The sequence below is a fragment of the Suncus etruscus genome, chromosome 20 (genome assembly GCF_024139225.1).
Source record: "Suncus etruscus isolate mSunEtr1 chromosome 20, mSunEtr1.pri.cur, whole genome shotgun sequence".
In the NCBI taxonomy this organism is placed as follows: Eukaryota; Metazoa; Chordata; class Mammalia; order Eulipotyphla; family Soricidae; genus Suncus; species Suncus etruscus.
Window position 1 is genome coordinate 6,541,897 of NC_064867.1, and position 15,457 is coordinate 6,557,353.

Sequence of the window (15,457 nt, forward strand, 5' to 3'; positions counted from 1 at the left end):
TCTTCCTTCCTCTTTAGGTTCTATGGAGAAAGAAAGTACTGGTTTCAGAGGGTCCTTGATTCGAAAATAACCAGTTTTTTTTATGGCAACAGAGAAGTCCATTGCGCTGGAGGCATTAAGGGATTTGATAGAAGAGACAGTAAGATAAAACATTCTGGAAGCTAAGACGTCCAAAAACAGGGAAAGAGGAGGCTTCACTATAATATATCAGGTTTACATATTTCATTAATTCACTAACAAGACAATTAAAAATGAAAAGCAAGGACCAACAATTGTTTTTAAATGCTTGATACAAAAATAACCATGTGGGGACCGGAGAGATAGCACAGCGGCGTTTGCCTTGCAAGCAGCCGACCCAGAACCTAAGGTGGTTGGTTTGAATCCCGGTGTCCCATGTGATCCCCCATGCCTGCCAAGAGCTATTTCTGAGCAGATAGCCAGGAATAACCCCTGAGCACCGCCGGGTGTGCCCCAAAAATAAAAAAATAAATAATAGCCATGTGTAAAGGCTGGAGTGACAGCATAGCAGGTAAAGCATTAGACTTGCAATGCAGTTGACCAGGGTTTGATCCCATATGGGATAATCATCATTCCATCATATATGGACCCGAGCACAGCTTGGCATGAGCTCCGAGCACAGAGCAAGAAGCAACTCCAAAGTATCAGGTGTAGCCCAAAAACAAAAAAGAAATAGTAATAATGATAGCCCTAAGACACTATTTTAAAGAGATGTGCAGGGGCCTTGGTTGAGGAAGGTGGGTACACTGGTAATGGTTTTGGGAGTGATGTTAAAATTAAGTACATTTGAAAAATTATTAACAGTTCAAAATTATTAACATCATAGTACCTCAATTACTATTTTAATTATAAAAGAAAAAAACAAAAAATCAGAATTAGAGGAAGAAAATTAAAATATTAATGCTTTCCAAATTTATGACTACTGCTCAAAATAACTAAAAAAGATAAAAGAAAACATAATCCTAGCAATGACAGAACAAAATTTATCAAACAAAATGTCAAAAAGGCCACATAATTTCAACAATTTTTTAAGTGGAACTTTCCAATTACCCACAAAAAAGAATCCAATTGAATCAAAGCACTAAATCCAAACTTATCAGTTTGAAAATTTGCTGGTGCATTAAAAAAATGGCAAAATATCAATAGCAAATTGCAAGGTGAAAAATAGAAACAGGTCTTTTCAAGTCTACAATGAAGAATTGATATGAATATGTCACATGACTTTTAAAGGTCTACTGCCTCAACTAAAATACAGAAAACCTTAAAATAGAAACACGGGAGTAACTAACATCTTATTCAAAAAACTGACAGCAGCCACGGTGGATGTTGGTATGTCCCACAAATTTTAACAGCTTTGAGAGAGTACTCTGGCTAGCCCTACAGTTAGTCCTGTTGTGCAGGATCTAGTCAAATTCAAACCCAATCCCAGGGGCATCCTACCCTGAGGTAGTAGATGCTAAAGTAGACAGAACAGTTTTGAAGTCACATTGCCAGAGGCTATAGCAGAATCCAAATTCCAGGGAAAGCCTCAATCCCTCACTTTCTCCCATCCTGGATCAAAAGGTTCCTGAGCCTCTCAGCACAACATGGGCACTTTCCAAACCAGATCTCAGATGAGTGAAAAAAAAAGATCTAATTATACCTGATTTATATTTTAAAATATATATTAGTTACTCATTTCAGGAGCTAGCACTTTCAGCTTCAGCAATCTGAAAGATTTACAGCCAACAACATATTTTCTGATAGTATTCTGAGCTACATATTAAAACAGCTGTATCTGATCTCAAAACATGAGGGGAAAATCAAGATGAATATATTTCACCCCCCTCACCAGCCCTTCATCAAATGAGTAAAAGTGTTTTGCCAAACATTTCCAAAAAATAATCCATGAATTGACACTTGAAGAAATTCAGCTCATCTGGGAAAAGGAAAATTATAAATAATGAAAGTCACTGATGTGGTAAAGCTGAGATTTAATAAACACTGCCTTCCTTATAGACTCATGTATCATGTCCAAATGGTTACTTTTTATTTCCCAACCTCCCATATGTCAAAGAAATTACAGCAACTATAAAACTGAAGGATAAACACTTTAAATAAGAATTCATACTCAAAGCAAGTAAGAATCTTTCAACTTTTATTTCTAGGATACATTCATCTGGAACCTTTTTCTTTACAATTTTCCCCTAAGAGAAATGAATACAATAAAAATATAATCCAACTACCAGCAATGTTTGTAACCAGAAAAGAATCTAAACTCTCTGGTGTGATAATATAGGAATTTTTAAAAAATATAAACTTCATACCAGAAATAAAGCCTGAATATTCTCTTTTCTTTAAAAATATAGTTTTCCTTCATTGCTCTTCCATGTAAATCTTATAATCAATCATTATTTTTCTAAAACCTATTTTTACTAGCAATTATAACACTATAATTCTGGGGTGCTTTGTCCTTATTCTGTGTCCTGTTCTTTACAGTAAAACAATAATTACAGGAGTGATTTTAAAAATGTGATACAACCAGGTTCTTGCAAGATTCCTCAAGATACAGTAGTTTAGAAAAGGGTTTTGTCAGTAGCAAGCTGAAACCCAATTGAATTTCCATGTTTATGAAATTAGAAAATGTGTATAAAGCACTTTTGCAAACTATAAAGTTCTAATGAAATACTTTTTTTTTAATTTTGGACTAAAAAGGCTACTGGTTAGGAATGACTATCAGGGACAAAAGGCAAAATTTTATTCTTTTCTATACCTACTTAGACTTATGGAGGTGAAAATTACAAACTGCAAAGAAGTTGGAAGTATTGGTACAGGGATCTCACAAAGTTAAGATGATTTGCAGCAATATCTCTTTCTCTTAACTGAGATAAAGAACATGTGGCTTATTAGTTGTTCAATATTTCTCCAGCCTGAGAAGTCAGGTCATTTGTTTCCAATTAGGAAAAAAAGTTTCAAAGTTTAAGGTTTGTTTGGGGCTGGAGCAAAAGCACAGCGGTAGAGCATTTGCCTTGAACACGGCAGACCCAGGACGGACCTGGGTTCAATTCCCCGACGTCCCGTATGGTTCCCCCCCCCCTGGGCCCCTGCCTGCCAGGAGTGATTCCTGAGTGCAGAGCCAGAACCCCTGGGCCTCGAGGGTGTGGCAAACCCCCCAAAAAGTTTAAGATTTTTCCTCAGTCCTGACTGATTCCTCTCTGCAAAACATCCTTACAATATGTAAAACCCACTTTGTATGTAGAACCAAAGCCCAAAATAAATGGTTTGTGAATGCTTCCCTTTCTGTCATTTAAGAATATAGTCAAAAGTCTAATATGACTGTAGGTACAACAAACCTGAACTGGAGAAACTACCTCTAAATAAACAGTATCATTTACTTCCTAGGTTATTTGTAGAATACAGGAAGCAAAAAAAGTTTGATAATAAAAAAACGCCAGAAAGATTTCTTTGTTAGAAGGTAAAAAAGACTTAAGAGAAACTTCTCCACCTAAGACACCTTAATAGAACTTAAATAGGCTTAAGACCCAGCAATGAAGGGCTTATCTGTTTCGACAATTTAGAAGACAGCTGGTCATCTGTACCTTGACAGAGGGGACCATTAAAAGAAAGCATATGTCATAAACTAGCTAAAGGATAACTGAACAAGAGGAAATGGGTCTTGGTTGCTGCATGAAAAAAAGATTTTGCTAACAAAGCTGAACAAGTTAGGCATGCTAAAAGAAGCTGCCGCAAGGAACCAGGGTTTCCTTTTTGGCGTTTCTACACAACCTTCCTGTAGCCCTCTGAGAACAGGCCTGGCTTAGCATGGGCAAGGGGCTAAATGGCCTTAAAGCTTCTCTTTTGGGCCTCAGATGCACTTTCTCTTCGGTGTCATATTTCCCCAAGAGAATATTCAGGCCAATTTTATATTTGTCTGTTTTCTTCTGCATTGGTAAGAACTATAAACTAGCAATTCTGGAATACTGCTGAGTATCTTATGCTAGTAAATGGTACCTTGAGTAAATGAGTGGAAAACTTAAATGCCATGTACACGAGTCAAACAAGCCCAAGTCACACCTTGATGATGATGATTAGGCTTCAAGCCAATTTCAATAGTACACGGAAAAGGTCATTTATCTTAAAATAACATGCCTTCATGTTTCTACATATAACAAAACTAAGATTTTAATATACATATTTAAAACCAATCTACTCCCTTTTTACAATCATACTTTCAGTCCAACATTTAAGGTATTATTAACTCAAACTGTCAATAAAAATAACAGTGGACCAAGTAACAGTATCATTTATATGAAACAATAATGTAAAAGAGGCATTAAATTTAGAAAACAAGGACTAGTTATCCGCTCATATGGCTGATATGTTCAGAAACAAACCTCACGTAGAACAGATCCCACTGTAATATTCCCATTTTCTTATTCCATGATACATGTCTCACTACTTTTATTCATTTATACAATGATTACTTTTTCTAACAGCAGAAATTAATATTGAATGCACAATTCAGAATTGCCATATGCTCCCAACTATTTTGCATGGTCCTGCGTTATAAATTCAATTTCTTAGGAGCATAAATATAAAGGGCTTAGCTCTATCTATGTACATTGTGCATTAAATGTTATTGAGACAATAAGATGGAAAAAAGGAATGGAGGGTACAGTTTTTTAAAACAGTATAACTACATGAGACAATACTGTCCATGACATGTATCTTAACCGGATTATGAAAAAAATATGACCAGAATTTCGTACTAAATTCTTGGAGACGCTAAGAACAAAACATTAAATATACATATTTATTTGTAGATTTATTTGAAGAATCTTTGGTAGCAATTGCGTTTGTTCCACATTACTGGATTGTTTAAAAAATAAATGTCAAAATTAGTTCGCTAATAAGCCAATAAAGACAAATGATGTCACCATTCTTTTGGCTTTCCTATAAAATGTACTTGAGCCTGACTATTAACTTGCACTAAACATGCACTGAAACACAGAAACCAGTTAACTTATGTACATATAAAATGAAAATGTTAGAAAGAAATTAGACAGTAATGAGAATCAATGACAAAACGTAACAATAACTGTTCTTAAGTAATTTATTTTTAAATTATAAGATTTACAACGCTTTTGATTAAGCAAAATAGCATAATAGAAATTAAACCAAATGAATAAACCAAAACAGAAAGAAACTTAAGTTTTCTTGACTATCAGTACTTAAACCTTCATTGTAAGTATCTGATGTCTAAATTACATCTTATGTAGTCATAAGTATGAGCGTTTCAACTTTTGTACTTATAGGTTTGTTTTCAACCTTTGTGAACTGTAATGCAACTTACATCAAATCCTATAGACCTAGTATTTATACTGCAATAGCAGTAAATCTCGCGTGTGCAATAAATGCAGAACTGGGGCACAGATTCCAGCTTTTAACCGCAGACAGAAATTATACAATGTATTCAGTACATTAGATTAACCAGACATAGAGTTTAGTACACTTATTGCAGAATTGGTATTTCTTTCGCTTTGAACTGAACCCAATGAACTTCTGAGATGACAGATTACTGCTGTGGATAGTAAGATTGCTGTGGGGGCTGAGGAAAAGGATATGAAGGCTGCTGGGGTCCCGAGAATGGAGTCTGTCCGGGGTTCTGCTGATACATCGGTGGATATGGCATATTATACTGGCCGTACGCATAAGGATTAAAGCCCATTGGCATAGGCATTTGGCAATACCTAATGGAAAAAGAATACAAAAGAAATGGATTGGTAAATAACATATTAGAAAAAGAAACAACTTTTTTTTTTGGTTTTTGGGTCATACCTAGCAGCACTCAGGGGTTACTCCTGGCTCTGCTCTCAGAAATCACCCCTGGTAGGCTCAGGAGACTATATCGGATGCCGGGATCAAACCACCATCTCCTGGGCTGGACACATGCAAGGCAAACACCCTACCGCTGTGCTATCTCCGGGCCCCAAGGAACATTTTAAAACCATTTTTTCTATATATTTAGTCTAGTAGAGAACAATGAAGAGAAAAATAGCTATTTCAAAGTCTTTGCCACAGAAAAGTACTACTGTTTTGTTTTTTACTAAAATAAAAGTTTATCAAATGCTATGGAGAAAATAATAGTGTTAATGGGGCCAGAGTGCTAGTATAGTGGTTAGCGCATTTGCCTTGCATGCAACTGACCAGGGTTCAATTCTGGCATCCCAGATGGTCCCCTAAGCCTTCCAGGAGTAATTTCTGAGCACAAATCCAAGAAACCCTTAAATCACTAGGTATGACCCCAAATCCCTATCCAAAAGAAGAAAAAAAAGGCAAATAATACTGATGAAGGAACTAAGATTAAATAGCAAATTTTTTTTTTTTTTTTTTTTTGGGTCACACCCGGCGGTGCTCAGGGGTTACTCCTGGCTTTCTGCTCAGAAATAGCTCCTGGCAGGCACGGGGGACCATATGGGACACCGGGATTCGAACCAACCACCTTTGGTCCTGGATCGGCTGTTTGCAAGGCAAACGCCGCTGTGCTATCTCTCCGGGCCCAAATAGCAAATTATTAATAAGGATTAAAATGCAAAGTACTGGGGGCTGGAGCATACAGCAGATGAGAGCATTTGCTTGCACACAGATGATCTGGATTCCATTCTTGGCACCTCATATGGTTACCTGCTCCTCACCAGGAGTGATTCCTAGCTACAGAGCTAGGAGGAAGCCCTGAGCTCAGCACCACTGCGTGTGGCCCAAAACAAAAAAACTTTTAATAAACAGTTTTCATTTTAAAATGGCAACCCGAGTACATTGTTGATTTTCAAACTTCAATGTTCACTATAATATACATAAATTTAGGGTTTATATGCCATGTATTGTGGTCAATCCTGGTTCTAGCCAACTCAGTACCACATACGGCACCTGAGCACTGCCAGGAATGAGAATACTGCACCAAGACTAAGTCTTGAGCATAGTCAGGTGTAGCCCCCAAAAAGTGTGTATAAAATTCCAATAACTTAGGATCTAATATATTTACAAAGAATAATTGAAGCATATGTTTTAAAGATTAACAGCTTAGAAAAAAAAGCTAATCTTCCCCTTATTCATTGTCACTATGTACCATAAATAATTCTGTGAAAGATTTGTAATGCACTTTGGTCACAATAAAAATTCATTTAAAAAAAAAAAAAGCTAATCTTTAAGAAGGCTCATTGTGGGGCAGGAGCGGAGACGCAGAGCCTACAACAGACCACGGTTCAATCCCCTGGCGTCCTCTTTTTCTCTCCCATCTCTCTCCCTCTCCTTTCTCCCCTCTCTCTTCTCTTTCTCTCTCTCCTCTCTCTCTTTCTCTCTCCTCTTTCTCTCTCCTCTTTCTCTCTCATCTCTCCTCTTTCTCCTTTCTCTTTCTCTCTCCCCTCTCCTCTTTCTCTCTCCCCTCTCTCCTCTCTTCTTTCTCTCTCCCTCTCCTCTTTCTCCCCCTCCCCTCTCTCTCCCCCTCTCTTCTTTCTCTCTCCTTACTTTCTCCTCTTTCTCTCCCCCTCTTCTCTCTCTCCCCTCTCTCCTCTTTCTTTCTGTCTCTCCTCTCTCCCCTCTCTCTCCCCTCTTCTTTCTCTCTCCTCACTTTCTCTCTCCTCTCTCTCCCCCTCTCTTCTCTTTCTCTCTCCTCACTTTCTCTCTCCTCTCTCTCCCCCCTCTCTCCTCTCTCTCTTCCCCCTCCCCCAGAAAAAAGAAAAAAAATCAATCCCCTGACGTCCCATCCATATGGTCCTCCAAGCCAGGAGCAATTTCTGAGCGCATAGCCAGGAGTAACTAACCCCTGAGAGTCACCGGATGAAGGTTCATTCAATAATGAGGAAAATTTCTTTCCAACAGTCAATCAGAACACCAAGATTTCAAAGTACAAATATATAAACAAAGTCATAAATCTTTAAATTCAGAAGTCTGTTAAATTCTGTTCTTATTACTCAACAGAGATGAAACATTATCTTTGGTCTATTTCCTTGGTTTTCTACATTTGGAATTATATTTAAATGATAGTATAAATCCTCTCTGTAAAAAAAATAAATAAGCAAATAAGCCTGGGAAAAACTACTCACCTACGCAAATAAGTAACATTATTTTTACATATACATAAGCTGACAATGTAATCTCTTCACTCTAGATACTTTCATTCAAGAGAAGTGACCCTGTTTTTATTACATTTAATGAAAGCTTAGAACAGTAGCCACTACTTGGCATAAACCTTTCAGCCTTACCCGGGATACCCTGGATAGGTGGGATATGGGGGTCCCTGGGCTTGTGGAGGGGGAGCTGAACCAGGAGTTTGCGATGGAGCTGGCAAAGTGGTCCCAGTCCCCACTGCAGCTGGCGCAGCTGTAGGAGCCCGATTTGCTGGAAGCACTGGAGGTGGAGGCCGGGCAGGAGGCTGGGGCTTCGGAGGCTGTAAGAAAACATTCAACACTGACACAAAATATTTCCTGTTTCTATCAAACTTCTATCAGTTCAAATACATGAGTCCATATAAGAAACTCTAGTAACAAACCAAGAATAGTCCTGATTACTACTCTTAAGAATGTTATTTATAAAAAAAAAAAAAAAAAAAAAAAAAGAATGTTATTTATTGGGCCCGGAGAGATAGCACAGCGGCGTTTGCCTTGCAAGCAGCCCATCCAGGACCAAAGGTGGTTGGTTTGAATCCCGGTGTCCCATATGGTCCCCCGTGCCTGCCAGGAGCTATTTCTGAGCAGACAGCCAGGAGTAACCCCTGAGCACTGCCGGGTGAGGCCCAAAAACCAAAAAAAAAAAAAAAAGAATGTTATTTATTATGCTAGAAATTATCACAGCTCACGAGTAATTCTCCAATCTGTGGATCTATAGCCACTCACAGCTCCATAGCTAATCATTTATTGTTATCAACAATGGCAAGAAGTATGAGGTGGAAAAAGAGCAGCTCAGAGGCCACAGTAATAATACAGCAGGTAGGGTGATTGTCTTGCATGCGGTTGACCCAGGGTCAATCTTCAGCATCCCATATGGTCCTTTGAGCACTACTAGGCATGATCTTTGAATGCAGAGCCAGAAATAAACCCCGAGCATCACCAAGAAGGGGAGGGAGGGAGGGAGGGAGGGAGGGAGGGAGGGAGGGAGGGAGGGAGGGAGGGAGGGAGGGAGGGAGGGAGGGAGATCAATTCAGCCATTGCTCATTAGTATGTTCTTTTCTTGGTTCTAACATTTTCATAGGAAATATTTCAAACACTAAGGCCAGAAACATAGTGCAGAGGGTAAGGCACTTGCCTTGTATGCATGTAACCCAGATTCAATCCCCTGTATCCCATTATGGTCCCCCAAGCAACAACAAGAATAATTCCTGAGTGCAGTCAGGAGTAACCCAACCCCTGAGCACTGCCAGATGTGATGCAGAGAGAAAAAAATAAGTATTTCAAACATTAGAAAATTTAAAGAATGTGTGTAATAATCACATAACCAATTAAATTTAGTAACTACTAACACTTGATTATATTTGCTTTACTATATCTATATAAATGATATTGTCATACGTAATACATAAGCTGCAAACATTATCACAAGAGCTCCAAAAATACCATTTCATTCTAAGAAAAACAACAATTACTACCTAGTATCACTTGACCGGAATCCACACTACATTCTAGCTTCCCTAGTAACACAAATAAAGCTCTTATAGGTATTTTTATAGACCAAATCAAGGTTCAAGTATTACAGTTGATTATCATGAATCTTTCCTTTAATCTAAGAATATGCCCTCTCCTATTTTTCTTCTTCAAATGAAAATAACTTTGGAAGAAACAAAGCCAACCATATCAGAGACATAGACTGTCCCAGTTCTTAATTTTCCCTTTCTTTTTTTTTTTTTTTTTTTTTGGTTTTTGGTTTTGGGGCCACACCCAGAGGCGCTCAGGGGGTTACTCCTGGATCTGTGCTCAGAAAGCAATTTCTGAGGCATATGGGAAGCAGGGATTAGAGCCAACGTTGGTCCTCAGTTGGCCGCTTGCAAGGCAAATGCCCTACCGCTGTGCTATCTCTCGGCCCCTAATTTAACTGTTTTTATCATTGTTTTTGCTCTAACAAAGTTAAGACTTGGAAGAGGGTTATGAATATGAAAAAGAAAGAAATCAAGTGGCTGAGCAATAGTAGTAGTGCATTTGCCTTGTACACAGTCGAGCCACGTTCAATCCCTGAGCACAGAACATAAATGAAGAGTCAGTGAGGTATGGTCCAGAAACGAGGCAAGGAGGGAGGTTGATAGAAAGAAGGGAGAGAGAGTGGGGAGGGAAGGAGAAGAGAGGCGAGGAAAAGAGAGGGAAAGAGAGGAGAGGGGAGGGGAGAAGTGGGGAAAGGAGGGGAGAGGAGAAAACAAGAAAGTGTATAGACTTCACAAACCGCAGGCTCAATCCCTAGCACAGCATTGTTCCCTCATCAGTGCCGGGACCACGACCAAGCATCAATGACATAACCAAAAGCCCAAGTTAGTTTCAAGTTAAACATTTTCGTTTAAACCAATTTTGTTAAACCCAGGTATAAATAATATCTGCTTTTGTTTACTGACCGGTATGTTTCTTGGTGCTGGGGTGGGAGGAGTTGGTGAGTGTCCTCCTGCAGGAGAGGACTGATATGCGGGAGTAGGAATTGAAGGAGCACTAGGTTCTCTTGCAATGCTTTGTTGCAAGTCCCTATGTAAAAGATAAAACAACAAAAGTTAACAAAGAAAAGCCAACACATATAAAATACCAGATTGTTTCTATTTTCCTTCACACATTAAACAAAAAAACACTCCAAATAACAGTATTTTAAAGTATAGTAACTTCTGTTCTTTTTTAAATTCAATGGAATCACTATGACAGCAGCTACAAAGTTTAGTTTCAGTCACACAATACTCCAGTACCCATCCCTTCCCCAAATACACTCCCCATCACCAATATCCCTGGCTGCTTTCTCACCCACCCCCAAGCCTGGCTCTATGTCAGATACTTTTCTGCTCCCCAGACCCCTTTTCCCTTTTAGACACTATGATTTGCAATGCTATTTCTGAAAAGTTGTAGGAATATCACTTTGCCACCTTTCAGCACTCAGTTCCGGTCCACAGTGATCATTTCCAAATATCACTGTTAAAATGGTCCTTAAACTGTCCTAACTGCACTCCTTTCCCCTCTTTGTGGCAAGTTTCCTGCAATGGACCAGTCTTTCCTGGCCCTCATTTCGACTGTCTTCCAGTATTATTCTCACACTCTATGAGGAATCACAATTCTGTTCTTAATTTGAACTTAAATCTTTTTTGTTTTCTCCTACTATTTAAGGATGTTAGTTATCTATTTCTAAGTATTAGAAATAAAACTATAAAGGGACAGTACATCAGATATCGCCTTGCATATAGCCAACCCAAGTTCAATCCCCAACGTCCCATATGGTCCTCTGAGCATTCTCAGGAGTGATCCCCCGAGCACTGTAGTGTGGACCAAAAACAATAAAAAAAGAAATAAAGTAAGCTTTTTCATTAGCAAGAGTTAGGAATATATCTTAACGGGGCAAATGCTGCCTAAACGATCAACCACTCTTAGAATAGGAGTTTGTGGGGCCAGAGAGATAGCATGGAGGTAAGGCGTTTGCCTTTCATGCAGGAGGTCATTGGTTTGAATCCCGGCGCCCCATATGGTCCCCTGTGCCTGCCAGGAGCAATTTCTGAGCCTGGAGCCAGGAATAACCCCTGAGCACTGCCGGGTGTGACCCAAAAACCAAAAAAAAAAAAAAAAAAAAGAATAGGAGTTTGTTCTTAATGTGAAATTCCTACCACAAAAACTTATTTAAAACCTGTATCAGAAAACTGCTGGGGCCAGCGCAGTGGCGCTAGAGGTAAGGTGTCTGTCTGCCTTGCCAGCCTAGGACGGACCGCAGTTCGATCCCCCGGCGTCCCATATGGTCCCCCAAGCCAGGAGTAACCCCTGAGCGGTACCAGGTGTGGCAAAAAAATAAATAAAAATAAAACTGCAACTGCTCAATGACCTAGCTAACATTTTAATAACTGTACATTCAGAAAACAAATGACAAAAAAGCTGTTTAATGCATTATGTTCATTTCTTTATTAAATTTCTGAAGATTTTCCAGAAATGCAACACTGAGAGCTTATATTAAAATCTATCTCCAGGGCCAAGAACTAGCATAGCAGTAGGGTATTTGCCTTGCACGCAGCCTATCCAGGACAGATGGTAGTTCAAACATCAGCATCCCATATGGTTCCCCAAGCCTGCCAAGTGCAATTTCTGAGCGCAGAGCCAGGAGAAACCCGAGCACCGCTGCATGTGATCCAAAAATCAAAATAAAATAAAATAAGAGCTATCTCCAACAAAGACCAGGACTACCAGTCCATGGTAGGAAATTTGCCACAAATAGCAGTTAGGACAGAGAAGAGAGCACAATGACAATAGTTGGAAACGATGGCTCAGGACAAGAACTGGGTGCTTAAAGGGGATAAAGTGATATGCATGGGGCCCGGAGAGATAGCACAGTGGTGTTTGCCTTGCAAGCAGCTGACCCAGGACCAAAGGTGGTTGGTTCGAATCCGGTGTCCCATATGGTCCCCCGTGCCTGCCAGGAGCTATTTCTGAGCAGACCGCCAGGAGTAACCCCTGAGCACCGCCGGGTGTGGCCCAAAAACCAAAAAAAAAAAAAAAGTGATATGCATGATAAAACCCTTCATCAACAATACTGCAAATCACAGTATCTAAAAGGGCAAAAAGGGGGAGGAAGAGAGGGAGAGAGAGGGGAGAAAAAGGGAGTAAACGGAAGAGAGTAGAGAGAGAAGGAAGCAGGGGGAGGGCAGGAAGAAAAGGCACTGGCAGAGGGAAATGTGCACTGGTTACTAAAATTCAATCAGGAATAACTTTGTAACTGTGAAAGGAAAAAAGCCTCAACTGAATTATGAACACCTTGTAATCATGGTGTTTAGGTAATTTTTTTTAAAAAAGCTATCTTACAATTTAATATTCCTAAATTAGCAGGCTGATACCAGCACGTCCCACTAAGTGGCTCATGCTTGACTATTTTAACTAACACAAATGGCAGTATCAGTGTCAATGTGTGCTAGTGAAAAACAAATGAAAAGATCATTGAAAGGTAGTAAGTAACAAAGGCTGGCGGGATAGCATGGAGGTAAGGCGTTTGCCTTGCATGCAGAAGAATGGTGATTCAAATCCTGGCATCCCGTGTGGTCCCGAGCCTGCCAGGAGTAACCCCGAGCACAGCTGAGTGTGACCCAAAAAACAAAATCCAAAAAAAAAAAAAAAAAAAAAAAAGGTAGTAACAAAAGCAGATGTATATTTAAAGGATCCCCATAATTACTTTTAAAATTCCTCCCAAAAACTCACACACGCACTCCATGAAATACTGATAAAACTTCTCATGTACTGAATGACATACAGAGAAGTGAAGACAGTGTGTCCGAAAGAGCCAGTCCATTGTCCTCATAAAACAAGAGCAGCTCCTAGAGTCTCCAGAGCTGCTTTCTCCCTCAAAAAAGGTCCAGGATAAATACATATTTGTCCATAAATCAAAGGTACTTATTGTTTGAAAGAAAGAAAATGTTTACAAGATAAACTGAAACTGTTCACATTAAAATTCTAAAGATGAGATTATAGGAAAGATGGAAAGGGTCACTGTGAAATTGGTGGAGCAAAGCAGAACTCCTCTGGTGACTGGGTCCAGTATCGGCACAGTGTATGCACAAAAGGATCATTAACGGCATTGCATGCGGCACCTCAATTAAAATGAAAATTTGAAAGAAAAATGTTGTTTTGGGGTCACACCCTGCAATGCTCAGGAGCACTGATGGCTCTTCACTCAGGAAATACGAGTGGCAGTGTTCAGGGGACCGTACGGGATGCCAGGATTCAAACCTGGGTCAGCAGCAGACGAAACAAGAACCTTAACAACTATACTACCTCTCGGTCCTGAAAAAAATTTGAAGGTAACATAAAATATCTAATATCTAAATAGTATGCACCATCTAGAATTAGTTGTACTATATACTGCATATACTCTATATTATACTATATAATTACTATACATTGTGCTATATATGGTATGCTATATTGTACTATAATTACAGTTGTACTCTATAGAGTGTTATGCTTAATTATAGATAGAAATACTTAACATGTAATTATAAACTTCAACATGATACTTTGCTTTGTTAAAGCCTAGTAGTTGTATAATGAAATAATTTAAAAAATGAGAATTTCCTAGCCACTTTCTAATTATATCAAAGCTATGAATTAATAATGTAGAAAAAGCAAAAGTAAATAAAATACCACACTGCAATGTCCAACAAGCATTAGTGACACTAGTTTTTAAATCATTGGTGAAGAGAAAGGACGGCTAAGGGAATCACTTGAAGTACAATTTGATACACACACAAAAACTTACTTCAAGAGTTCATCTCTTTCAGTTTTTCGTGCAAACACTATATCACTGCATTTATTCTGGAATCTGACAAGTATTTCTGTCAGCTCGTTGTAGAACTATAAGCAAAGAACAAAGAAAATACTTCGCTAGAACACAACTATCAGTATGGTTACAGCTGCAGAATCAAAATCCTTTGCAGTTCAAGAAGTCAAACCATTTAAGTCCATAAGAGTAAATACGATCTATATTAGCTTCTTAAACAAAATACTTAAATCTTTTTCAGAATGTCAACAATGCCAACAGAATTTAGTGGTTTAAATTTAAAAGTTTCAGGCCAGTAGGTTCACTCCTGACACAGAGGAGCAGCCCTTAGCACCACCAGGTGTGGTCCAAAAACAAACCAAAAAATTCAAAGTTTTATGCTCACTAACATGCTTTCGATTTCCAGAGGAAAGTCACTATTTAATAAAGAAATTGAATCTATTTAAATTCAAGAATTAAAGTGGCACATTCACTCCAAAAATGAAAGCAACATTTTAGAAAAGTGGAACTTCCAAAGGCTGTCAACAAAGCAATTTAAACCAAATTAAAGCACAATTTTACTCCCTTTTTTATTTGGAGGCCTTCCAGTATTTATACCCACTCTTCAAAAGATTTTATATTAATATACACTATATTTATATCAAGAAGCTTTATTCAAGGGTCGGAGAGATAATACAGTCAGCATGGCATTTGTCTTGCACATGGCCAGTCTGTGGCTCAATTCCCCACACCTCATATAATATCCCCCAAGCCCACCAAGAGATATTCCTGAGCTCAGAGCCAGAAATTAAGCCCTGAGCATGATGAGAGTGCCATCTCCACAAATAGAAAAAGTACAAAAAGGAACTGTGTATCTAAAAAGCTTGTTTATCAGAATGGAACCATCAGCACAGAAGATAAAAGCCAGACTTTCAGACTTCTCAATCCTCACTACAGATTATCTTTGATCCCTTCCGGTTCATGCCAACTGGTCAACTTT

At 38.8% G+C, this 15,457-nt stretch overlaps 1 protein-coding gene across 2 annotated transcripts in view; it reads right to left on the reverse strand.

Annotated features, from left to right (window-relative positions):
- Positions 1-2,138: 2,138 nt before the first annotated feature.
- The window catches only part of PDCD6IP (programmed cell death 6 interacting protein), a 55,493-nt gene continuing 42,174 nt past the window's right edge, over positions 2,139-15,457 (reverse strand). For both annotated transcript variants that reach the window (XM_049766392.1, XM_049766391.1), the window contains exons 15-18: positions 14,458-14,552; positions 10,589-10,712; positions 8,259-8,443; positions 2,139-5,747 (exon numbers count right to left, since the gene is read on the reverse strand). In XM_049766392.1, coding sequence (XP_049622349.1) covers positions 5,573-5,747; positions 8,259-8,443; positions 10,589-10,712; positions 14,458-14,552 — 579 coding nt within the window. In that variant the 3' untranslated portion in view covers positions 2,139-5,572. The remainder of the gene's footprint in view (positions 5,748-8,258; positions 8,444-10,588; positions 10,713-14,457; positions 14,553-15,457) is intronic.